Source organism: Centroberyx gerrardi, chromosome 6, assembly GCF_048128805.1.
Source record: "Centroberyx gerrardi isolate f3 chromosome 6, fCenGer3.hap1.cur.20231027, whole genome shotgun sequence".
NCBI lineage: Eukaryota > Metazoa > Chordata > Actinopteri > Beryciformes > Berycidae > Centroberyx > Centroberyx gerrardi.
Window position 1 is genome coordinate 16,131,082 of NC_136002.1, and position 26,357 is coordinate 16,157,438.

Below are 26,357 nucleotides of genomic sequence, written 5' to 3' on the forward strand. Positions count from 1 at the left end.
CTCTAAGAGACTTCGGTCAATGATTCACACTCCCACTCTAACAAGTTTGATATAAATGGAACCAGTCCAATGCTCCCATTCAGATTATGTAAATAACACACCCTGTCCTGACTGGTACTGGTTGACAGTCAGCTGGTCTGGCATGATGTCGATGTGTCCGTTCCTCACACACCGCTCCAATATAGGCATACACTCCTCAGGAAGACCTGGACACAATGCCACACAAACATGCAAACACACACACACGTTACTTTGACACAATCTGCAAAATGAAACAGTGCCGCTATTATTTCCTGCCAATTTGTTCCTATTCATTCCCCAATGGCGTACCATTACCCACACTACTACAAAGACAATGAGAGATAATGACTATGTATTATCTATAATAACACTGTTCTGTGCTAAAAATGAATTTTAGGTGAAAATAGAAATACTGAGAATTCTCTTTATAAGAAATAAAGAAACTCATTAAATCTTTGAGATCTTTTCTTCGTGTCATTTTCAACCAAACGCATACTAGCAGGTACCAATACAGTTAAAGAATGAAAGAAACAGGTCATATAAGCAGGTGAAAACTGATCTGATTTTTTTCCACCTTGTTAATAAGAAATAAGGAAAAAACTCACCTGTGGATAATGGCTTGTCTTTGTCCACATTGTTGTTGTCGTAGCGAAATTCATAACCATAATGTTTCACTCTTCTGTGCTTCAGAGCTTTCTGAGCTGAAAGACATAAGAGGATGAAGGTGACAAACCAACAAAATGGCAGATAACTTTTATTACGTCTTACTTATTATCATCTCTGAATATTTTAATCTCATATTACATCAAAATGATCCAGACTGAAACATGATTATTAATGATTCATTAAGATTTGTATTTCTTATTGTTTAATGGGAGAGTTCGGATACTCAATTTTGAATTTATATAATTACTATAATTTTCTTCAATAACTGTCATTTTGGAAATAGTATAGTTTATTATTATTATAGCCTCAATGAAAAGAAACATCACTGTCTGGCACATACACACAATTTATTATATCTTTAAAAATATATTTTCCCCATCAATTCTACTCTATTTTCCACTGATGGTAAAGTATGAGTTAGGATTATGATAAACTTTCTTGATGAAAATCAAGAGGTTCTGGCATAGCAGCTTGACCAGAATAACAACCACACATAATCTGACAAAACACATTATGTAGCCCCTCACCAGTGACATCATCATTAGTGGACGACCAGTCAACAGCAGCCAGCAGCAGAGCCTCTTCCTCTGCAGACACAAAGTCCTCCACCAAGACTAAGCCCTCTGGCAAAGAGACGCACGCTTCCGCCTCACAGGCTACTGCATGAACATGGAGATACACACACACACACACACACACAAATTTAAGATAGAAGTGGACCTCTTATCCGCAGTCACTGATGAAGGAGGGTCTGCCAAAAACATTTGTCTGTCATAAAATAAATATTTAAAATACCCTCACTGTGAGTGTGACCCTATTTTTTTGATACACACACACAAACAAACACAGGCATCAGGTTTCTTGGGTCCTACATCGGAATATACATACACACATACGCTACACACCTCAGCATCACTGGCAAACCTTTGAAGACACATGCACATACAGGCAGACTGGTACCAATACCAGCTAAGGTATCGACAATTTACATTTGTATGAATTTTAAGCAAGACAGTAAATAAGACATAATATCCATACAATGTGTGTGTGTGTGTGTGTGCCAATGTTTCAGACAGGTACCTGAGTTGACAAAGCTGAGGTAGAGTGTGACACTACTCTCTCCACACTGCAGCTGTTCGCCGTTAAGAAGGACGTGGGCTTTCTGAGCGCTCTCCTCTGATCTGGAGACAGAATAACAATGGCACCTCACACAGGACTTACAGTTCAAGTAACAACAAAAAAAACAACAACAATAACAGCAACAAAAGGAAGTATGTTTCATACCAGAACACTGTAAAGTAGGCTCACCCTGTTTTAAGGCAAAAGCTTAGCTAGCCCTGCTCCAGATGGCAAAAAGGCTCCAAAATGTAACCCTTGAATTACCTCCTACTAGCCTTGGTTCAATACTCTGACTGAGTGTAAACCTGACGTAAGAGCTGCAGAAAAGCTGAGACCTTGTCAGTAAGATAGTACAGCACTCCTTGGCTGAAGACACAAATGGACAAGTTGACTAGTTTGATTTATAACTACTGTCCATCCATCATCCATACCTGTATGTGACAAAGGCATAGGGTTTGTGAGGAGGCATAACCAGAGTCTCCAGCTCTCCCAGCTCCTTCAGCGCTGCAGCCAGCTGCTCTCGACTCACCCCGTTCCCCAGCCCGCCATTAGCCACCACCAAACTCTGTGGAGGACAACAGACAGATATGGCTACTAACAGAGAATGACAGGTTCATTTTGTAAAGATTATTTTCATGGCATCTCTGCGTTACTAGACCATATACAATGGAGAGAGACAAGAACTATAGAGAGAAAAGATGACATCCAAAACAAGCTGCTAGCCACATCTGAGCCAATGACATCACCAGGATATGGTAAACTGTGTCTTAGATATGAGACTTGCATTGAATATTAGGTAACTGTAGTGACAACACCACAGGTTATTTGGAGGTAAAGAACATGGCAATTGGGCTATGTAATTAGGAAATTAATTACCGTTATGTATTAACATAATTAACCCAACCAACACACACAAGCACCAATAAAACTCATCTGCTGTTAATGTCTATTAATATCTTTCCACAGTCAGTTGGTGCACCCTGACAGTAAAGCAATGATTGTATTATCGTGAAACTAACTGGCTAACGTGTCTTCTTTTAAAAGTTATCTTACCTGGGCTGACAAAACCCTGCTTTGGATTTTATCTCGTCTATTATACAGAAAGGTTAAGATCTACTTAGTACAGCTGGAGAGGGGTTGCTGCTGTCATTAGCTGTTAGCTAGCTTGCTTCACTGCCTGACAGCTGCCAGCTTCCTGATTATAAATGTTATTTTCCTTTACCTTGGTAGGCTGCGGTGCTGTACTGATGCCCTCATGTTTCAGTAAAGTGTGACTGGCTTTTATTTGTTTGCGGAGAAGTTTCCTCTCCTCTTTACTCCTTTTAGCAGCCTTCACGTTTTCCACACTTGGATCCATGGTACCTCAGTACGTTTTGTCCGGGTGCAACAAGAAGTACGGATTGATAGTTCCTAATTAAACGCCAGGACAGTAGTGTAGGGTCCTTAACTTTTTAGTTTAGTAGTCTCTGGGTTTATTTCAGGCACAGATTTAAATCAAGTGTTGTACTAGCAAGAGCGTGCCCCTTTCAAAGATTTTCATTGACGGTATTTTCCATTTCTAGGAAAAGGGTTAGTCTATTTTTGCGAAAGTGGTCATTCCGACCACTGACTTCCCACTGTAGTGTTTGTCATTTTTTGTATTTTCCGAAATCTATCAAACTGTCTGTTAGTATTACCAGTTCACAAAGGGTCTACTCTGCAAAAACGTTCATTGGAGAATGCGGGCATCGATCCCGCTACCTCTCGCATGCTAAGCGAGCGCTCTACCATTTGAGCTAATTCCCCTGTGAGCTCCAAGAAAGGTGACAGGATCAATTTAACTGATGTCTCTTACGGTGGGTTATTGCTCGGTAGATATAAGGGCTGTCAAACCAAACCAACTACTCCAACCAACGACAGAAATAGGCCTACATTCAAATCCCCATTTTTGCAACCCAGGATCAGACTAATTCTGATCTACTTGCGCTAATGCGCAAAATAGAGTAGAATTGATGGGGAAAATATATTTTTAAAGATATAATAAATGTTGTGTATGTGCCAAACATTCTGATCCAGATAGGCCTACCTCAAAATCAACATTACAGAATCCACATTTGCAGTCTTTCAATAGACCTCTATCTCGCCATCTGTTGGACAATTAATGTTATAACCACAGACCGTCATGTTGTTAGGCCAAAAAGACACCAGTCAACTAGATGAAAAAGTGTAAAAGGCAGTTATGTTACATTCATTCATTTATCAGCACAAGTAGGCTATACAATGCATAGAAACATAGAGACAAAATGCAATGTCCCATTGGATGTCAAAAATAATTCAAAATAAAACTTTCTCTCCAAACTGTCTGCATGAATTCATTCAAGGATCCTGTTAAAAATAATGGTTCACAAGAGAATCTCTCATTAATCATCCAGCTGGTTGTTTTGATGGTTTTGTTCATGAATAAAACACTGAATACTAATTTTAATATATATTCATGATGTATAGCCTGCATTCCTCAGCAGTTACATCACAGTTTCTTGGTTACATACAGTATAATGCCTTTGATGTCTCTAAATCCATCCTGAATCCACCCTTTCAGTGGGATCAAGATGATCCTGATTTCTGGCATCAAAACTCTCCTAATCTCTGCCTTTGAGTTTTGAAAAAAGCAGAAACAACATTTAAATTGGATTATATGTAGGATTGGATTACCAAATTCAAATCTGAATGATCAGATCATTTATCTGTTTTGAAAAACCCAATTTTCAGGTTTAATCCAATACGATTACTGAAATCCTATGTATGTATCCTAAGTTTTGAAAAACTGGGCCCTGCTGAAGTCTTTGGTTTGAATAAAAATCTGCATACTGTCGGCCCTCCATGACTTCTGGTTTGACACTCCTGGTATATGGACCTATAATGCTCCTATAGGGACTTATGGTGTGTCTGTGGTACTCAGTAGTGTGTTTATAGTGACCTTATAAAGCTTTATGGTATTTTTATCTCCTATGGGTAATATTCCCATAGGATTACTCTTGTTCCCCTTGTAAAGGTTCCCTGCTTTTGGTTTCTGCTCTCTGTCTCTCTTCTGTTTTGACCGACCCATCTCTCACCTGGCATTCATGCCTCGCTGAAGTCACAGCAGTGTTTCGCTATGTGGTTTCACTGTATAGGCCCTATACCCTGATGGCAAATCCACGCCGCATGCCTCCCTAATCTCCCAACAAAAGACAGATAGAAATGCTCCATGGAGAATTCAATAGGCCTGGTGAACTCAGTACTAAGGCATGAAGTTTAAGGATATGGGCTTGCTATCCTGGGGAGACTGTTTGCCCTGCCGTTTTCCATTTCATTCATTCATTCATCATCGGGCTCTCTTCAAATTCTGGCAAGTGAGGATAACTTTGCATTAACGCAGGATGAAAAATACTGTCGCCATATGTAAATGCAGTGGAAAGAATTCCCATTACTGCTGATAGCTGCTCCTCATCAAATGCACAGTTTAATGGCATGCCCTGATTTCTTTAAACGATTGGTCAGGTTGGGTGCATTGCAGAACTCTGGGTGCCAGCGTAAGAACCTAAATCTCTCATTTGGGTTCCAGTCTGAGAGAGTTAGAGAACCTATTATTTAGGCTATAAAGCCATGTAAAAACCTGCATCTGTCCTGCGGTGATATGCTTAGATAAGGAAGTGTTGTGTGTGTCTGCATGGAGGCATGAGTTTTCTGGAGTGGAGACATATTTGGCTCTAAGTTATAATGAGAGATGGTGGTGAAAGGAAGCTGGGTGGGTCGTAGGGGTGCAGATCAGAGGGTGCCTGTCTACAGCCTACTAGCAGTGAAGTTAGACTGCTAATCCTCTCGGCTGGGTGCCCCTCCTCTCTCCATGTCAGTGATCAGCAGAAAAGCTTGATGGGCCTTGGTGTAACTGATCAATTCTTCCCGCCGTTCTGTTTCCGTTATGCTGTGCTGTAGTCGCTGCCCAGTCTAGGCCTCCTCTCTCTCAAAGGAGCCAATTAGTTCAGATCCTGTGTTTGGATTCCACCACTGCTAGACTAATGACTCTGCAGCCCTGTGGGTGTGAGTGTGTATTCGAGTGTGCATGTGCAGGCTGTATGTATTTGTGTGTGTGCGTGCACGCTTGTGTGCATGCGTATGTAAATGTGCGTGTGTTGTATAATAAAGTCCTCACCTGTCCTCGGCCATCTCAGTAATTACAGTGCAGAGCTGGGCCGGCCAGTGGGAACCCTTCGTTTTAACAGCATGCTTAGTTCGGTCGACAAAACAACAGCTGGTCGGACAGAAGAGCACGCGGCTGCCCTCTCCTCCATTATAACAGCCTATTCCATCTTGATTTTAAAAACAGTCTAAACACATAATCACTCCTCTATGAGCAGCGGATGCCCCTAGACACTGTTCTGCTTTGGTTTTGGGAATTGATTAAAGCCCATCCACCCATTCTTAGCATTCACAACAAAAACCTTTCCCATGCAATGCACCTTCTCTTTCCTCTCTAAACAGCCCTCACTAATAACCTTATCACCCCACTCACATTTCCAAGCTTCTTTGAAATCTCAAAAAGTGAAAACTTATGGCTTGAGGCCATTTGAGGTTGAGATTTAGATGACATTTCACTTTGGTGGAATATTTTCCCCTTTCAGCATGTACTGTATATCTTCTTAGCAGTTCAGGAGCAGTCAAACTTCAATGAACTGCCCCGAAGATCCGGTGTCACCACAGACATTCAGGAGGTTTCCCATAGCTCTCAATATTCTTAAGTGCAAACAGGTAAATTCAAATTCTCGAAAAGGTTGACAGAAGGAGACAGAATTACTTACTATTACATGAGTCAAGTTCTTTGTCTGGAATGTGTTAGAAGTATGATTTTTAAACTATGTGTTCAATGGCAGTTGACCACTCATGAACTCCTAGAGAAGGCACGTGCACTAATGAATGTAAATGTTTGACCAAAGGGAAATATCACTTTAAGGTTACGACCAGGGGATTTGGAAGATGTTTCCCCTGTCAGTGCTCAAGGGCAGCCTCGGCCCACACAGACCCAAGCTTTAAAAAAGAGCAGCCCAGTGGTGAGAACTGCAGTGGAACCACTTGTATGCCCTGAGGCATGCCATCACTGTTTGAAATGTAGGACCGGTAGCCGGGGGCCAAACTCCTGCTGCTGGCATCTTTGTATTCTAATTAGCTGGAGACAGAGGGATGGAGACGGCGGGATCAAGAGAGAGCACTCCTCAGAAACCAGATCCCGCTTTTTAAAATAATGGTTCTGATCTGTACCGCTCTCCGGGGGCTCGGTGTAAGCAGATATCCGTCTGTTCTTGGAGAAAGTTCTCTGTGTAAAGCTGAGGTGATGAAACAGCCAGGTGAGTGCAGAAATACCAGTAATGTGTCACCCAGTAATGCATACCTTTTCTTCTTGGAGAGAGAGGGAGAGAGAGAGAGAGTGAGAGAGAGAGAGAGAGAGAGAGAGAGAGAGAGAGAGAGAGAGAGAGAGAGAGAGAGAGAGACAGATAGTGAAAGAAAGTGAGTGCTGAGTTGAGGTTTACCTATGCACAAACATACACATAAATTCTCTCTCTCTCTCTCTCTCTCTCTCTCTCTCTCTCTCTCTCTCTCTTTCTCCAGAATGAGAGAGACTGAATTGTATTCATAGAGCAGTGGGCAGCTAAGACAGTGTAAATCCTCAGCAGCCCTGTTAAAAATCTCTGGCAACAGATCTGATGTTCAATCATAACATTTCAACTGGCCAAAATCTAGTCAGGACTTTTTCCTTTCAAAGTTGCCACTGCTGAGTATTGTGTTGTGTTAAGAGATCTCTCTGGGAGAATCGTCTCTCTGCCAGACTGACAGTCAGCTGAGGTGAATTCCTGCCACTCCTCACATCACTAGTGTTCTAGTGGAAGAGATTTAGATACTAAATGTTGGTAATCATGTGGTCTAAATCATTTTTTTTTAAATTCCAACCTAATTGTAGACTAAGCTATTGGATATTTGATTGGTGTTCATTCAAAAAGGGCTATGCTTTAATTAATATCACATTTTTTGTATAAACTCTATATTTTTCATATTTTTTCAATGGCTTTCAGAGGGAAGATTAGTGTGTCCATGTATTATTGAAATATGGTAAAAAAGCTGATAATAGGCTCACCGAGTAGCGTGCGTACCATAAGGCTCAGTCCTTCCCGCAGCCACCCAGGTTTGAATCCGGCCCACGGTCATTTGCTGCATGTCCTCCCCTCTCTCTCTCCCATACCCTCCTGTCTCTCTCTCACTATATATATCTGTCAATAAAGCATGAAAAATTCCAAAAAAAGAAGCAATAATAATTATTGCTTTGTATTCCTGCAGTAGTTAATAGAAGATACTCCTAGATATATTATTTGCAGTTGAGGTGTTACACTGTAGCATGAAATGACCACTGTTTAATTTCAGGCAGCATTGGAATGAATTCCATCATTTAGATTGAATATGCCAAGATGTAATTATTCAGAACCTTTGATCTATATATGATAGAAGCATGGGGTTTTGGATCATTGTTTCTCAAATGAAATCCTCACTCCTTTATATCAGTTTTATTGAATGAAATAAGGGACATGTAGGTGGACCCCCTCTCCTGCTCATTGTCTGTTGGACCTCTTCATTAGAAGTGGGCTTAACCCTTGTTGAGGATGTAACATGACAGCAGTAGGCCTTTCTGTGTGTTAGCACTAACATTAGTCGACCCTCATAGCTGGCAAGCATGAGAGTGGTGCTAAACTAGTTTTCGCTTGTTTTATATTGTAAGCAATGGTCTCATTGCTCACACACACACACACACACACACACACACACACACACACACGCGCGTGCGCGCACACACAGTGCTCCAGAATGTGTGGAACGGTGTCTCGAAGGCCATGTAGACACCCCTTTGTCTTTCCACTGATTTGAAGAGTAACCTTGCCAGCTATATTCTATCTGAAACACACACACTCTCGCACACACACACACACACACACACACACACACACACACACACACACACACACTCATAGGCCAGCACACACAGCTGTCAGAGTGGGCCCTGGTCCATCCCACACAGAGATGCCTGCACACTTAGCCATGCTATATTCAAACATCCCACCACTAGTATCTGTAGCAATGGGAATCCCTAGGTCAAATATGTTTGTGTTAGCTTTTGGATCAACGCTGGCAGAATGGCAGGGCGATAAAACGGCAGCCGTTATGATCCGTTCAATCCTCTGGGAATGACCTTGGAATCCTGGGATGAAAGGTTCGAGGGAAACTCACACATATACACTTCGTCCTGCCGTGACCCCTGTGCGTGTTCACGTGTGTGTCTGTGTGTCAAGGGGGTTTAACACTAGTTCGGAGATAACGCCGTTCTAAGCAGCTGTCAAGTGTGAGGTGAGCAGAGAGGTTAGCTGTTGTTAACTGTCAAAATCTGTATATGTAATCTGCACCACCATAACATAGAGGACGAAAAATGTGAAAAGAGAAAATGGATGCACACAAAAACATCATAAATGACAGAGAATAAATCACCAGTGGCAATCAGTGCTCACAATCAATGTGGATAACCAAGTGGAAATTAATGAATAAACTTACTGTGCAAAAATATTGTCAGCTGTATTGATGCCAGGTTACATTGCCTTTATTCAGTCACAGAGGATTGATGTCAGAGTCATGGTTGTGATACACAGGCTGCAACTTGACCAACAGTGGCTTTTTCCATGTTAATCCTCGCCAGGAGTAAAATTAGGCAAATCTATTCGCCAGATGGTGCCTGTGTATTGCTGCCTCTTTGCCCAACAGCCTGCCCGGATATGTGACGTGGGTGCCTGCCACCATGTGCTAATAGGCTACACCTCTGTAGCCCACACACACCCTTTTTGGGGGGGAGGCCTGCCTTTACATACTGTACTCCACTGCAACCTGCAGCTTCCATTTGCCATACATGACTGGCAGTCACCATCAGGCGGCCAGGGAGAACAGTTTAGAAGTAAACAAATGGCTCTGTGGAAGAAAGCATAGTGCAGCACCAGATAAGATTGGATAAGATTGTTTTTAAGGTACACAGTATGAGGTGATAGGGAAGGTGGGATAGAGAAAAGAAGAGGTACATAATATGTGACAAAGTTCGTCAGCTGGATTCAAACCCATGGCATGAGTACATGGGTTGCTCCTCAGGACGTTAAGCCGACAGGATGTCCCACATGTTGCATTTTGGGAGAGATTATTACTGTTATTCTTCTTTGTCCCCCTGCATAGTTCGCACCCAGATAGGTGATACTGTCACAGTTTCCTATATCCAACAGACGATGTGGGTATTGTGTTTGGAGCGACCGTAATCCACCTATCTCGAATAATGTTTATAAATAACCCCCTGAGTCCCTCCTGCGTGTGTGTGTGTGTGTGTGTGTGTGTGTGTGTGTGTGTGTGTGTGTGTGCGCGTGTGTGATTGGAAAACACTCTAGTGGACGGGAATGTGGAAAAGAACTCCATTGGTTGTTTAGCTGGTGTGTGACATCAGTCTGTGACTATGTGAACCATGGGCGGTCCAGTGAGGTTGGCTACTTTAGGAGTGGACCCTGCCCCAAAGGACCGCAGAACGTTCGAGAACGGCAAGAAGATCAGCCACAAACACACACTCACAGAGAGGACCTGCCACAGCAGAGGAGAGTTTCCACTGTGAAGACAAGCTAAAGAAAGACTGCTACTGAAGGAGCAGCACGCAGGAACATCCTCTGCCTCTCCTCGGCACACTCTTCACTCTTTCTCCTCTTCTCAGTGAGTCCACGGGCAAAAGAAGCTCAAGGTAACAGCTCCCTGACCACACATGCTTTTGCATGATCATCCTGAGGAATATTGTCATGTTTTTATGTATCAGATGCTGCTGTTGGGTGAAAACCAAGGACCTCTAAAATGTCAACTTTTCAGAAATTGAGGAAAATTGCTTTATGCTATGACTGACAACCAAGAATATTTTGACCTAGGATCATGGGACGTACTTACCCATAAACTTTTTTTACTCAGTATAAGTAAAATAATGTAAAGCACATAATTTGAGCTTTTCATGCAACAGCAACAGTTTGCCTTCCTGCAAACCTGATGTGCGTATATGTATTCATGTGTGTATACTTTGTGTGTGTGTGGGCATGCATGCATGTCTCCATGTGTGCATGAGTGGCGATATTATGGGTCCCTCTAATCTTTGATAACAGTGGCACACACACACACACACACAAACACAGCACCTGTGCCACTGAGACGTACTCACACACATACAGTTCTATCTGCCAATGATTCTCAGTCAGCATTTTCTTAAAATAAAAGTCAAGCACATGATTCTGGCTTTTATGGCTCAAACGTTATTCTCGGTCACTAACACAAAAGGGTGTTTCTCCTCTCTCTCCGCCCCTCTTCTCTTTTAGGTCTTGCGGCGCGTGTCCGAACAGGAGACACACCACTTTACAAATATCCAGCAAATCTCCAGCCCGCCTCCTCCTCCTCTTCCCCCCTCCTCCTCCTCCTCTCCTCCTCTCCCTGGCAGTCCTTCCCCTCCGCCTCCCTCCTGTCTGAGACACCAAGATGGACCGCTCGGCGCAGGAGCTGTTCCTCAACTTCATGATCGTCTTAATCACCGTGTTGCTGATGTGGCTGCTGGTGAAAACCTACCAGGACTGAACCGTGGAGCCGTAAGAGAGAGAGGAGATGGAGGAGGAAGGAGGGGGATGAAGGGAAAGACAGGGAGGAAGTGGGTGGAGGGAATCCAGCTTGGTTACTGTCGGACTTTGCCATTCATTGATTTTTCAGAGGCAGTGTTCACATCTTTTCATTTTGCCCGAGGGGCAGTATTCATAAAATTGCTAGGAATAGGAGAACTGGTTTAAAAGTCACCGGTTTGTTCCAGAGCTGCAATAGTATGTGGTCAAAACTATGGTAATTGCCCAATTGACAGACTCAGATCAGTATTTGTATTCTGTGATATTTCACAAATATCCCTGACAAGATGGGAGGGTGATAAATATAACTTATAGGGGTTGGGATTTTTCACTGTGCCACCCCCTCTAGTGACTACTAGGTTAAGCCCACTTCAACCTTTGATGTATTGAACCATGCTGTTGTGTCCCAAAAGCTCGTCTCCAACAGCGAAACTATCAGGCACATTGTTCTGATTGTACGAAATTGATGAATATGTCAAATGCGTGTATTTATTGATAAAGTAGAATGTCAACATGAATCATTATGCTTTGCATTATGTTTATTTTTTGCCATAAAACAGTGTTTCATTTGTTTTGTCTCCGTTTCATAACAAACAATTATTATGCATCCAACATCAAAACTATCAAGCCCATTTTTCCTCCACCTGGTCTCTTTAACTCTGAAGAATGTCATGAAACTTGAAGTTATGGTAACATGAATTAATTCTTTAACAGACACTGATTATTCATCCAACACTGAAGCTGTGGAGCCAATTTCTCTGATTATGATAGAAGAGTAAACATCAAGATTATGCACATTTCCACGTCATCAACAGAACTTGAAATCTGTTCAACAGTTACAACAGGAGATCCATCTATTATTAACATAATATAGGATTGCCGTGTATATCATAATAGGAGATACAGTGCATGGATGGATACATGACAGTATGAAACAGAATAAAGGCAGGTTGTTTAAAGTGAAAATCCACCCGGATAATTTACACGTTATTGCCACAATATGATATTAGTTTAGCTTAAATTTATGTGTAAGTCTCCCTCAGCTAGAAAAAAACCCAAAAGAGCTAGCCCAGTCTGTGACGTTATCAAGTGACGCATTATGGAACAGCTCCACTGATAAGAGACCAATTCTGTGGACACTGTGACAGCACACATGACCATTTTCTTCAGATATGAGAAGATAATGTGTTTAATAGCTGTACTATGAATGAAGCAGATTTAGGTGTAAAGGCTTTCAAGCACTCCACCATTCAATTATCTCATGAGCCCACAGTTTTTCACACATTGTACAATGCCTTCAGAAAGACCCTTATGTGGCACTCTGTTTATACTGTTGACAAAAAAAAATCTCAATTTGATCCATTCTGAATTCAGGCTGCAACACCACAAAATGTGGAAAAAGTCGAAAGTTCTGGCCTGAACTCTAATAATGTAATGTAAATGGAGCCAGAAAGTGTCACTTGATCACATCACATTATGAAGAGTCTAATACTATTATTAGTATTAGTAGTACTATTGTCTGGATTCTTGCTGTGGGAGAGTTGTCAAATGTACAAATATTGTGAAATGTGTGCTCTGTTTAAAACATATACATCAGACAATAAATATAATTAAGTTACTAAAATAGGATTTCTAAAATAGTCTTCTGCCCGATGGGGTTCCTCCATAGGAGGCGCCACATTTTGACTGACACAGCAAAGACCCTATAACAGCAGCTGCTTCAAACATACCAACTTAAGGATCATGTCCTTAAATGAAAAAATAAATACATCTTTTGGCTCAGGTGCTTGCATGTATCTGTGAGCTGTGAGGGGAGATGTAGTGCAGTGTGCATGTCTGTGTTAGTGCGTACAACTGTAAGTTGAAGACACCAGGTGATAGAAATACTCTCTCTGTCATTCTCACTGTTGAGTTAGCTCAATTAGTAACGCAGCTGTCCATCATGCACAGGGGTTTGAAAGTCAAGGAGGAACTCATGGGTTTAACACTAAAACTACCAAGGCAGTCATTTTGACCGTTTTTAAATTTTGCAATGTAATAACTTTGTAATAACCCATGTAACTATAGGACCCTGACTTTTCCTAAATGTGTGTATATTTTATTCTAACGTTGTTATTTTATTAAAATTACAAAACACAAAAGAGTTCTGAGTATTTCTACCTTGAATGGCCATAACGGTCATATTGACCGTATGCATTATAGACGGTGTATCATTTCAGTGTTTGCTACTTTTTCCCGCTCTTGAAGATCCGCGTCACCGTTGCCTAGCAACAATTTTTTCTAGTTGTTTTTTTACGCTATTGCAAAGCTAAAACCTAGCAGGTAGTGTGTGGGAGCTGCACATGGAAGGTGGAGATTACCTGTGTTGACTGTGAGTAATTGATCCACAAGCGTCAGTGAAATTGATGCGTGGTGTTTGCTCCCAAAACAACCCAATGCCTTGTTCAGGTGAGCCCACTTAGAGAAGAATACTTTCATTATGATTTTACAGCATGATATTTTCATTATAATTTTACAGCATGATATTTTTGCTCACTAAAACAAATATTGCTTTCTAAATCAGTTTGTTTTCCCGCAGTTTAGCGAATTTTCATATTCTTTTCCTGTGACCGTCAGATTGACTGTTTTGGCCATTTTGGGGTATATGCGTTTCATACGTGTCCATAGAGGTTTTACTATGCATTGAAATGCATATTGGTGATGTTTTTATAAGTTATTGTTCCAAGGATGAATTAATTTGTTTTTATTTTACAAAGAAAATAATAGAATATTGATCTAATTCGAATTTGTATCTGTAATTACAATAGCAGGTTCTGTGGTTGTCGATTAACTAATACATTTTTTTTCGTGTCCTGATGTTTATTATTACCTATCCTAACATTACAGATCCATTTATTCTTAGATTTTATATTGATTATTGAAATTATATGCAAATAATGTATGAACGGTCAGAATGGCCGCTATGGCCATGCTAGTAGTTATAGAATTCCGGTAGTTCTAGTGTTAAGACTGGAGAGAGACTCACCCCGAGAAGAGAGTGGAGTACTTGCTAACTTGAATGACACATGTAACACACGTGTACTTCCACTTGCATGCGTGTGTGTGTACGTGTGTGTGCGTGTAAGTGTAGATGAATGTGTGAGTTGTGAGTTGTGTGTTTGTTGTGTATCATGCTGTGTCCCCACTCTCCCCCCACGGGTCTCTGTATGTGTTGAAGCTGATGAGCTGACAGTGAAACTCGGTGAGCGCTCTGGGCATGGGCGTCACTTCCTCCCACTGACTCCTCCCACTGTGGTACACCTGGTGACACAAAACAGATTGACAATGTAAACAGTGCATACAAAATTAATAACAGGATTGTTAATGAATCAAGCCTAATCAAAAATGTGTCTGATCTTAGCAGATGAATATCCACAAAAGAGACAATTGGCGAGCATACAGATAATAATCAATAGATTAATAAAGTTGATCAGCAACATACTAGCCTACTGGCTACCTTTATCTATTTTATTGTTGATACATTTATGATACACAGAACACATAGCATATACACGTAACATATATACACAGGTTTCCCATTAAAAGACAACATTGTTTATATGACATCACTGCTTTTGACTATCAGCCTTACACACAAAAACATGACCAAGGCTCACGCTGCTGCTCTGACAAGCATAGTTGGACTTCTTAGGAAGGAGTAGTAATAAAGTAACTAGAATACATTTCCTGGAGAAAATGTGCGAGCTTGCTGTAGAGTACTGGTTGCTAGGGTATTTCTAGGTGGTTGCTAGGGTGTATTAGGTGGTTGCTAGGTTGTTTCTAGGTGGTTGCAAGGGTGTACTAGGTGGTTGCTAGGGTGTGTTTAGGTGGTTGCTAGGATGTTTCTAGGTGGTTGCTAGGGTGTACTAGGTGGTTGCTAGGGTGTGTCGAGGTGGTTGTTAGGGTGTTTCAACTTGGTTGCTAGGGAGTTCTAGGTGGTTGCTAGGTGTACTAGGTGGTTAATAGGGCGCTTCTAGGTGGTTGCTAGGATGTTTCTAGGTGGTTGCTAGGGCATTTCTAGGTGGTTGCCAGGTTGTACTAGGTGGTTGCTAGGGTGCTTCTAGGTGGTTGCTAGGGGTGTACTAGGTGGTTGCTAGGGTGTACTAGGTGGTTGCTAGGGTGTACTAAGTGGTTGCTAGTGTGTTCTATGTGGTTGCTAGGGCAGTTATAGGTGGTTGCTAGGGTGTTTCTAGGTGGTTGCAAGGGTATTCTAGGTGGTTGCTAGGGCATTTCTCAGTGGTTGCTAGGGTGTACTAGGTGGTTGCGAGGGTGTTTCTAGGTGGTTGGTAGAGTGTACTAGGTGGTTGCTAGGGTGTGTCGAGGTGGTTGCTAGGGTGTTTCTAGGTGGTTACTAGAGTGTACTGGGTGGTTGCTAGGGCACTTCTAGGGGGTTGCTAGGGTGTTTCAACTTGGTTGCTAGGGAATTCTAGGTGGTTGCTAGAGGTGTACTAGGTGGTTGCTAGGGTGTACTAGGTGGTTGCTAGGGTGTTCTATGTGGTTGCTTGGGCAGTTATAGGTGTTACTAGGGTGTACTAGGTGTTTGCTAGGGCATTTCTCAGTGGTTGCTAGGGGTGTACTAGGTGGTTGCTAGGGTGTAGTAGGTGGTTTCTAGGGTGTACTAAGTGGTTGCTAGGGTGTTCTATGTGGTTGCTAGGGCAGTTATAGGTGTTACTAGGGTGTTTCTAGGTGGTTGCAAGGGTGTTCTAGGTGGTTGCTAGGGTGTTTTATGTGGTTGCTAGGGCAGTTAAAGGTGGTTACTACAGTGTTTCTAGGTGGTTGCAAGGGTGTTCTAGGTGGTTGCTAGGGTGTACTAGGTGTTTGCTAGGGCATTTCTCGGTGGTTGCTAGGGTGTACTAGGTGGTTGCTAGGGTGTTTCTAGGTGGTTGCTAGGGTGTTTCTAGATGGTTGCTAGAGTGTGTCTAGGTGGTTGCTACGGTGTTTGTAGGTGGTTGCTACGGTGTTTGTAGGTGGTTGCTAGGGTGTGCTAGGTGATTGCTAGGGCATTTCTAGGTGGTTGCTAGGGTGTTTCTAGGTGGCTGCTAGGGTGTTCTAGGTGGTTGCTAGGGTGTACTAAGTGGTTGCTAGGGCATTTCTAGGTGGTCACTAGGGTGTTTCTAGGTGGCTGCTAGGGTGTTCTAGGTGGTTGCTAGGGTGTACTAAGTGGTTGCTAGGGCATTTCTAGGTGGTTGCTAGGGTGTACTAGGTAGTAGCTAGGGTGTTCTAGGTGGTTGCTAGGGTGTCCTAGGTGGTTGCTAGGGTGTTTCTAGGTGGTTGCTAGGGTGTTGTGTACCGTGGACTTGCTTGCAGCAAGCCCATTAATAAAGAGTAGGAATAAAGTGAAATCTAGCAAAAATGTCTGGATGTCAGTTTGTCATTTTAACATGATTGTAGTTGTGAACATTTTATATGGCATTTTTATCTGCACTGGAATAATTTTGATGTGTAAAATGTGGCCAATGTTTGGTTGGTCAGCTATTCATCACCTACTGTATATCAGGGTTTTCTTAAATGAAAACTTTACTGTCTTGCAAAAGCGCTTGAAAGCATAAGCCTTTTTGCCATGTGGGAGCCTATCAGAGCATCAGATGGGTCCAACCCATTGTTCGTGAAACCATGACTTAGATTGCCAGTGTAGCCTACAAATGTGAAGATTAGTTTAGTTTCTATAAATAAACAAGGTTAAGTTTTCTCTCACCTGAACCTCGTCAGTGATCTCGTCAGGGGAATAGTCTCCACCCAGGATGTAGATTCTGTCTCTCATGCCCACTGCTCCGGCGTTGAACCCTGCACACTCAAACGACCCTTCACCCTTCCACACACGTGTCTCCGGACAAAAACTGTAGACCTGGGTGGGAAACAAAAGCCAAAGAATGGTATGACACTGTTTAAACTCTGCGTTCAACTTTTTAAACAACCCTGTGTTGGTAAACCATCAACCATCTAATCCAGTTTTTAAATGCTTTTAAGGTACGGTAAGCTATTGCATAATTTATGACTCCATTCAAATCTAGCTACTCAAACCATCTATTCATCCCCTCTCTCTCCTCATTCCCTCCATCTCTCTCTCCATTGATTCCACCATCCTGCTATCCCTACATCTTTCTTTACATCAATCCCATACTCACTTTGTAGGTATGCAGGTCACAGAAAATACATAATTCACTGATTGATCCACCGATTGATTGATTCATTCATTTGTGTATGTCTGATGACTCACCTTATACGTGGACAGGTCACAGAGGTGCAGTGTATCATTAATAGACACCGCCTTGACCAGCGTAGCGTGGAAGAACTGGCCGAACTCTGCCACTAGGCGGCTCCACTGGTCCTGCCGGGCATCGTAGCAGAAGAAGCAGTCCAGGGAGGGGTTGAAGGAGTCTGTGATCTCCACCACCGAGCCCAGGGTGTAGATGACGCTGCCACAGGCGCTGGCCTCAGGATAGTGGATGGCAGTAGGCAGCTGGCTGACCGAGCACCAGCTCTGAGACAGGGGGTCAAAATACTCCACCTACAGGTTGAATAGTTTAAAGACCCCATGAAATGGCATCTTTACTTCATTGATTTGATGCATTTCCTGGTGGGATTGTTCAAAAATGGTGGTTTTATTCGTTAGAAATGTATATTTATGCCTACTAGTGTTACCTCCAGCAGGCTGGGAGCCCCCCCTCTGGATCCCCTGGTCCTTCCCCCAATGACGTACACTCTGTCCAGGCAGGTGACAGCGGTGTGCATGGTGCGGGGTTTCAACATGGCGGGTGCAGGGGTGCAGGTTAGAGTCACAGGACAGAAGCACCACACCTCGTCTGTGGCATCATGGAAGGGCTCGGCCACGTGGAGACGTACCGCCCGGCAACAGTTCCCCCGGCAACCGCCTGTCACAAACATCTTAAATCCGGCACACAGAAGAGAAGATGGCGCCAATAGTTAAGTGTCTGTTCCTTCCTGAACTTTTTCAACCAAGAACTAAAAGCATGATGAAAACACACTTATACACTATGTTTCAAAACATCATAAATAAGGCCATGACCCATTTTTGGTGCTTAATTGCCCAGCATGTAGACAGCTTGGCTTTAAGAGAATAAATAGTCAAATACCAAAATGCATTGTATTTGACCAGAAACAGAAATGAGGCCATATAAGGACATAAAGTAAGTGGAGAAAAGATAGTGATCTACAGCAGAACAAGCCAAGCCAAGGCACTGGGCTGAGTAACGACCACACAAAAACACTCCAAGAGTAACACAGACCAATTAAACAGTTTAACTCCTGGCTGAGTTATTTTTTGTTCATGGCTCTATGACAAAACGGTTAGAGAGTCACGATATTTGACCCAGATATCGAATCTGCCATTACCTATTTTTTCTAAGTCAAGGCCCTGGATTCGCCTTTGTCCCACAGCCCCATTGAGCATTCTGGTTTTTGTTTTATGGCTCTATGTTGAACAGTTGCAAAAAACATCTTGGTTAACAGACACAGAGAAAAACAGACAGATACACAGGATGTAGTAAAGACTTGCTGTATTCTATTCTATTCTATTCTATTCTTCACTGCCAAACTCTACTCCACTCTCCTCTCTCCCTCTCTTTACCCCCCAGTCTTCTTGTCCACCCCTACCTTCTCTGTGTAGCAGGTAGTAAGGTGGACTCCTCTCTCCACTGTTCTCTAGACAGTAGCAGAAATCTATTCTGCTCTACTCTACTGTCTCTCTCTGTCTCTCTATCCCTAAGCTTACCTTTTCAGCATAGCTGGTGAGGTGGGAGCCTGATGGGTCTGGCATCGTGGTCGTCCCCTCTCCTTGTCCCTGTCCCAGCTCTTTCCACTGGTCTGTTTCTAGACAGTAGCAGAAGGTGTGGCGGATCTCGCCGTTCTCCTCCGTCTTGTGGATGTAGATGTAGCTCCGTGTGGTGGCGGGCCTGGCGTCCGTGAGCAGGCCGCTGTACTGGCTCTGTCTGCTCTGGGCTTCTGAGAGGAGGCCCACACATGACTCATCATCGCAGAGGAGAGCATCAGCGTCTAGAGTCTGACAGAGAAGGGAAGGGATGATATAGGGAAGGAGGGGAAGACATACAGTCACAAGAGCCAACACACTCCAGAAACTCTGAAGAGTTGGCAACCATCTGTATGCCTTGATTGCAGTGGTGTGAAAGTGTGTATGTGTGCATGTACCTCTACGTGCACATGTTTGTTTGTGTGTGTGTGTGTGTGTGTGTGTGTGTGTGTGTATACCTTTAGTGCAGGTACAGGTAGATGGTGCAGTCTGGTGAGAGATAACAGTCCTGGTAACAGCCTCTGTCTCCCTGGGAGATCATATTGTATCCATCTCAGTAGTGACTTCACCACCACCTCCTCATCGGGCACGCTCAGAGCGTCTGACCTTAGACAGGCCTCCAACACGTCCACCTGTAGGAAGCCATTTATATGACTGGTAAATACTGGGATACTGGGTGAGCTCCTCTTAGCAGTTCAGCTTTTAGATGTGAGTGGGGAGATCATAAGTTAATTTGTCCGATCAAAAAACTCAATTTTTGTACATAACAGGCATTTTGAAAGAAAAAGTTAACCAGGTTAGACGACATCCTCAAATGCTGGTTAGAGTGCTGCTGGTTTTCTATTCTGCCAGGTAGTTCATGGCATTCTCCTGGTGTCCCAGGTCGAAATCAGTCCCTGATTAGACAGCTAGAATGAAAATAACCTGGCAGAATAGAAAATCAGCAGTAATCTGGACCCCAAGAACCAAATTTGAGGACCACTGTATTACAGGTACAATGGTTTTACCCTGTCTGTATAACTGTAGAAGGGCTGGCTGCACAGTACCCTAACTCCATCAGGGTTCCCACAATCACTTGGACATCTAATTCGAGGACTATTCAATGTAAAATAGGTCTATAAAGAAAGAAAGGTCTTGTTTGAGTCTTCAAGAACTCAAAATTGGAATGTTTTAGGGTAAGACTTGACATTGGTCAAAATTAGACATCATAGAGGCCCATTTTTTACTCATGATCTTGTCAAGTCAAGAAATCATAGTGAAATAATTTTCTAACTACTGCTATATAATTTTATATATATATTTTAATAAAAAAATCAAGTACTTACAAGGCCGCCCATTCACTTTCACAAACTGTTATGGTCTTATTTTATTTTTCTCAAATCCACAAACTTTCAAGGACTGTGGGGACCCTGCTTTATAACACTCCCATGATGAGATGCATCACATGCTAGAAATCTGCCAGCGTTCAATCTCAAGTTATTGTCTAATGGCTATGGAGCAGGATTTTGGAGTTTTCATATCTGTCCCTGAAAATGAGCAAAAACAATGAATTGATCGCTCTGGCAAACATAATGCAATCTCTGCAAACACAATGTACAGTCAGGGTGTAAGTCACATCCAGGCTTTCATAGAGACTTCTGCAAATAAGCTATAAATCTTTAGAGGATAAACCTCCAGCTTTTCTGAATGATGCTGTGCGTGCCACACTCTACTCTGCCACACTAAAATTCCATTTATTTTTCCATTGTCCTATTCTCAAGCAGCACCTGCATATCCAGGAAGTCCTGGGTTAAGGAAAGGTCGTGGAAGTTCTGAACCACAAACTCATTGGCTCTTTGGAGGAGGGAGGCGGAGCCGTAGCCCTCAGCGAGCGCCAAGAGGGACAGACAGTTACACAGGTCCAGGGTTCCAGTCAGGAAGTCGCTGCATGCTTTGGACAGAACTGACACCTAAGGATAGAAAAAGAATAGACAGAATGCATCCACATGAAAATACCATTTCACAAAATAATATATTTAAGATGTAAGATATGTACATGTAAAAAATTTAACAAATGATGTAGAAATATGGAAAAACCTCCCAACTGATATTATTGGTAGAATAAATTTATATCGTGCTGTTTGGCCTAAAGAAAATACAATAGTTTAAATCAACTAACTCCTTTATTCCTTTACTCCTTAAATTCCTTTATCTGAGAAAATTGAAAAAACATTTCCCCAGAACAGAAGGACTGAATGTACCCAATTTTGAGCTTTATCAGATGGCTTTGCAGAGTTTTTATTTAAATCATTCAAAAGAGCAGCAGTGGATTAATTTAGAAAATGCCCAAGTAGCTCCTTCAAATCTTTTTCTCTTCGGAATATGAAAAAATTGTCCAGAATGCCAGAGGGGAGGATCTATCCAATAGAAATCTCTCACCAGCATCATCTGCAAGTGCTGTGCCTCCCTGAGTTATATAAGGCTGAAGCCAATTCAAGGATGGTATTTCTCCCAGAGGAGTGGGTTTATACTTTGTCTAGACCGTTTCAGACATGATATGTAATGTTTAAGACAAAGAAAGAGATGCATTATGTTCTGAGTGCTGTTGGTTCTAGTGGTTGTATTTCTACCTGCAGAAAGGAAGCAAGCTGAAACAACATGTCTACGTTGCCGTCGGTGATGACTGCCTCTCCAGAGTAGGCAAAGTCCAGGAAGGAACCCACGGCCACCGGAGACTGGTTGCCCAGGGTTACCGAACCGTCATCACGCTCTCGCATATCCACCTCAAACATGGCCCTTAACACGGAAATGTTACAGATGATATTAGCAATAATTGTATGAGAAAGAGAAATAAATTACTGTAGATGTGTGGGATTTTTGAGAGAGTAGTGTGAAAACAGAGAACTGTTTTCTGCCACATTTCTTGAGGCAGTTTGAGGAATGATGCAGTAAAATGCAAAATAGCTGCAACAAACAGTCTCGCTTTCTTTCTATCTCTCTCTTTCACTCTCTCTTTCTTTCCTTCTCTCTCTCTCACACACACACACACATACTTGAAGAAATCACTGCATGCTGCGAGGACGCAGCGATGGCAGGGAAAACTGCATTCCTGGACCTTGATGGTGAAGTCAAACAGCAGGCCTCGCTCCCGGAATGATCTGAGCACGCCCAGAAGCTGAAGCCCGTGGGACTCTGACACCCGCAGTAGGGTCCTGCGCTCTGGGACCCCGTTGCATTGTGGACCACTGCCAGATTCTCTATTGGGGAGGCTGCTGCTGCTGCTGCTGCTGCTGCTGTGGGTGTTGGTGGGAAGGAGGGGCAGCTCTAGACATTCATCCATCTTGCCAAAGTCTGACAAGGAGAGGATAAAAAAAATTCAAAGCTTATAATAACAATAAAGATGACTTATTGCATTTTCCAAGAATTTACAGTCAGTCTGAGCATATCCCTATACATTATGTGAGCGTGTGTGAGATAGATACAAAGATAGATAGATAGATAGATAGATGGATAGATAGATAGATAGATAGATAGATAGATAGATAGATAGATAGAGAGAGAGAGAGAGAGAGAGAGAGAGAGAGAGAGAGAGAGATGAGAAAAGAGAAGGAAGCACAAATAGGCCCTATAATAATTAGTAGCTTCAGTATATCTATATCTATATCTTCAGTATATCATGCTTAGTTAAGCTAATGAGAACAGTTTGAGGAAATAGCTTCGTTTGTCTCGATCACATAGCCTACAAAGGTTTAGTTTGGATCAAGATATTACAAACTATCTTAGACAATGTATTCACAGTCTAAAGTGAAATGTAGGTAATATAGATGAACTATAGGTAGTCTAAAACAGGAGAAACACTACTTACCGTGTCAGCACCTTGGACAGCTCCTCTTACTCATGCCGCTCTAACGCTCTAACCGGAAGTGCGAAATCACGCGAGGATGTGACTCAGACAGCTCGTCGTTGTTGTTGTTTTTTGCGGTTGTTTGTAGATATTCATTATTTTGCCGAAACTGTGCTGTCATCTTAATTATAATGAGGACTTTAATTGGCTTGCATCCTCTTTGAGTTGTGCTCGGGTCTGTGGCTCTTTGTTTGTGCTAATGCCGCAATGCCGGCTGGGAACTGTAGTTGTCTGGGAACAGCCAGCGCTTGCGGGCAAATCATGTCGACTCTGCTAGCCTGGGGCAGAATCAAACAAAGCGAGAGGCTTCACTCCTGCCTACTTCCGTCTTCGTTTAAATTCCGTTAGAGACTAAACAGCTTCTTTGTGGCTGAGTCAATGAGATTGTCTCACATTCAGTCCAATATCTTTTTTTCCGCGAGAAGCTTGTTTCATTTAGCCACCGAGCTAAATAATAGCTCTTAGTAAGCCTATAATAGTAGTAGTAGTAGTGTTGTGAGACCCAGACACGTGTTTAAGTTAGGAGCAATTTTGTTTAGCTTGTGATCCTATTTCGCGCATGTGTAGAACGGTGATATCTGATATCAGTAATTGATGTTTATGAAGGTTAATGAAGATAAATTGGCTGCTGTTCGCGTTAACATTAGCTGCCCTGCTAGTTGACTATTATTTAATAGTCTCATTTTAGAACCGTTGTTCTCTAGTATGTTCCGGTCATAGACTTGAATAGGATGTGAACTATCTTGGAGTCTTTGTCTGGAGATTAGTGATTCAGTTTTTGGTGCCATTTGTTCTTGCAGGTATCGCTGTTCTGCTTGTACAAACTCCAGTGGCAACGGCTACTACTTTATTACAGAAATGTGATTACAAAACTGTTACCTGTTATTCGCTACAGTTAGTGAAATAGCCAAAATGCAGCAATCATATCACAAGACCTTTGACAAATGTGGTAAAAGGGGAATTTAAATTGATAAAAAGCTATTTTGATTGTGAGATGACAAACATGAAATTTTGCTTAACTTATCATTATTATTATTATTATTATTATTATCATTATCATTATCATTATTATTATTATTGTTAGTAGTAGTAGTAGTAGTAGTAGTAGCCTAGTAGTAGTAGTAGTAGTAGTAGTAGTAGTAGTAGTAGTTTTGGTGACAAAATATTCCAGTGTAGTTTGAAATGGGTATTGGGTGCTGTACAGGAATGCATTTTGCAAACACTGGATGGCGCTACATTATTGTGAAGCAGATTTTTATTTGTGCGTATAAGTGCCACTGAATTACTCAACTTGAACTTGTAACTGTATAACAACACCGTTTTACCACCAAGGTGCTTCTTTCATTTGGATGACCAAATAGATCACCTATGCCAAAATTATCTATCCAGAATATCAATTGTAGCCTAAAAGCAATCATGTGGAAAAACAACACACTTTCATGACTGAAAGATTGATTTAAAAGATTGACAATTTTACTGCAGACTTGTAGAAATATAGGCTACTACTACTACTGCTATTACTACTAGCCTACTACTACTACTAATATCAAAAATAACATATACACATACGGCATTTCTCATCAACACAAAACTCATGGATCTAATGATGGATCAGCTGCAACCACAATAAAAAAGTAACTGTGAGATTATATAATGTCAAGTAGGCTATCTTCACCAGAAGAAAAAGCCTACCTGCACTGACACCTTAACATCAAACGCTTCACTGAGTGAATGAGACTAGAACTACATGATACATATAAAAACAACGTAGTCAAAGGGAACACTAGAAATTAAGGTCAGCATACGCTCTTTAAAGGCTGTGTGTTTTCCATTCACTTACTTTTTTATTTGTATGTTATTATTATTGTTGCATTAGTCAGTAGTACATAGTCAGTAGTCTCTGTGTTGTGGTTCGGCCGGGCCCCCGCCTCTCTCCTAGCATCCCTGCATCCCTCCTCCCTCCCTCCCTCCCTCCCGCCCGGGCCGGCCCCCTCCCTCCCGGCAGTACATCCCCATCCCCCACACGGTGGCCGTCTCTCCGGGTGAAGTCTGTCTTCCCAGCGCCACTGGCCCGACAAACGCCGTACTAGCAAAGCGAGTCCGCAACGTTTCGAGACAGAAGAGAATAAGAGTAGCGAGAAGAGGACGCATATACACACGGAGAATCTTTTTGTTCGACCTAGTGACTTTGGTAAGTCTCGTCCGCTACTATGGAGGGCAGAAATGTCCATGTTTCGACTTGCTAGTTGGTCGTTTTCTGTCTTTTTTCCCCCCTCTGTATCCTTTCAATTGTCCTCCGTGGTAGCTACAGCGAATAGCTAGCTCGCTAAGCTAGCCGGGCTAGCTTAAATAGCGGAATCGAGCTTATTGTTGTTCGTCGTACCGGTAAGAAATAGTGGTTTGCTGCCAGGTAGTAAAATTAACTAATTTTATCCCGGTGTAGCCTGGTCTGACCTACTGCGGAGGTTTTTCCATTGTCGGTTGCTAATCTTATCCAGCTAACCCGCTAATTAGCCATTTGAGCAGCGTGTGCCGAGGGATGCAGGGATGCTACAGCGGGTTAGCGGTTGTCTTTCTAGCTAGCAGGCAAGCTAGGCTAACGTTAGTATTAGGTGACCTATCCAGATTCATACATGAGGTGCTTCGGAATAGTTGAATAGTGTTGCTCACGGTAGCTAATCTGGAAATAACTGGCGAGATGGCATCTCAGAGAGTTGTTGACTAGAAATCAGTGGATTTTCAAAATGGTGTCGGAAGCTTGTGTTTGAGTGTGACCATTTTTGTCCAACCATGGCTGTTTTGGCGTTGCTCGCTATCTCTGGAATGCAGTGCACTGCCAGTGCATGCCATTCGCTGATGGATTTAACTACATATAACCAGTGATGTAGTAGTAAATAAAATGGTGGTTAGACTATATCCTCCAGGCTTTGATCACACTTTCACAAGGCAAAAAAACACCAATATAAACAAAACGATTGTATTTTCATTTCATTTTCATTGTCTTTTTCCTAAAATTACCCTATCTTGATACAACTTCAATTTACTGCTTACTATGATGTACAAAATAAATTTATGTCATTAAGATGGCCTAAGGTGTGTAAACTATTCTGCAAATAAGAAGGTAGGTACACTGAGTTTA

At 42.3% G+C, this 26,357-nt stretch overlaps 4 protein-coding genes and 1 non-coding gene across 5 annotated transcripts in view; 2 read left to right on the plus strand and 3 right to left on the minus strand.

Annotated features, from left to right (window-relative positions):
* The window catches only part of alkbh8 (alkB homolog 8, tRNA methyltransferase), a 12,818-nt gene extending 9,655 nt beyond the window's left edge, over window positions 1-3,163 (minus strand). Inside the window, exons 1-6 of the mRNA XM_078284294.1 lie at window positions 3,029-3,163; window positions 2,238-2,371; window positions 1,768-1,868; window positions 1,215-1,346; window positions 627-722; window positions 102-206 (exon numbers count right to left, since the gene is read on the minus strand). Coding sequence (XP_078140420.1) covers window positions 102-206; window positions 627-722; window positions 1,215-1,346; window positions 1,768-1,868; window positions 2,238-2,371; window positions 3,029-3,163 — 703 coding nt within the window. The remainder of the gene's footprint in view (window positions 1-101; window positions 207-626; window positions 723-1,214; window positions 1,347-1,767; window positions 1,869-2,237; window positions 2,372-3,028) is intronic.
* A 355-nt stretch (window positions 3,164-3,518) lies between these two features.
* trnaa-agc (transfer RNA alanine (anticodon AGC)) lies at window positions 3,519-3,591 on the minus strand. The gene has a single exon. It is a non-coding gene; the product is annotated as a tRNA-Ala (tRNA).
* Window positions 3,592-10,407: 6,816 nt separating this feature from the next.
* sln (sarcolipin) lies at window positions 10,408-12,083 on the plus strand. Its single transcript, XM_071925864.2, has 2 exons — window positions 10,408-10,621; window positions 11,238-12,083. Exon 2 carries the CDS (start codon window positions 11,395-11,397, stop codon window positions 11,488-11,490), a length of 96 nt encoding a protein of 31 aa, XP_071781965.1. The 5' UTR covers window positions 10,408-10,621; window positions 11,238-11,394; the 3' UTR covers window positions 11,491-12,083.
* Window positions 12,084-14,696: 2,613 nt separating this feature from the next.
* On the minus strand, window positions 14,697-22,654 carry kbtbd3 (kelch repeat and BTB (POZ) domain containing 3). Its single transcript, XM_071925183.1, has 9 exons — window positions 22,368-22,654; window positions 21,945-22,110; window positions 21,102-21,284; window positions 19,810-19,967; window positions 19,300-19,606; window positions 18,210-18,452; window positions 17,785-18,075; window positions 17,263-17,412; window positions 14,697-14,828 (listed from the first exon to the last, which is right to left on the minus strand). Exons 1-9 carry the CDS (start codon window positions 22,652-22,654, stop codon window positions 14,697-14,699), a joined length of 1,917 nt encoding a protein of 638 aa, XP_071781284.1.
* Window positions 22,655-25,270: 2,616 nt separating this feature from the next.
* fam168a (family with sequence similarity 168 member A) overlaps window positions 25,271-26,357 on the plus strand; it is a 31,745-nt gene continuing 30,658 nt past the window's right edge. The window contains exon 1 of the mRNA XM_078284205.1: window positions 25,271-25,409. The gene's annotated coding sequence lies outside the window, so the exon portion shown is untranslated. The remainder of the gene's footprint in view (window positions 25,410-26,357) is intronic.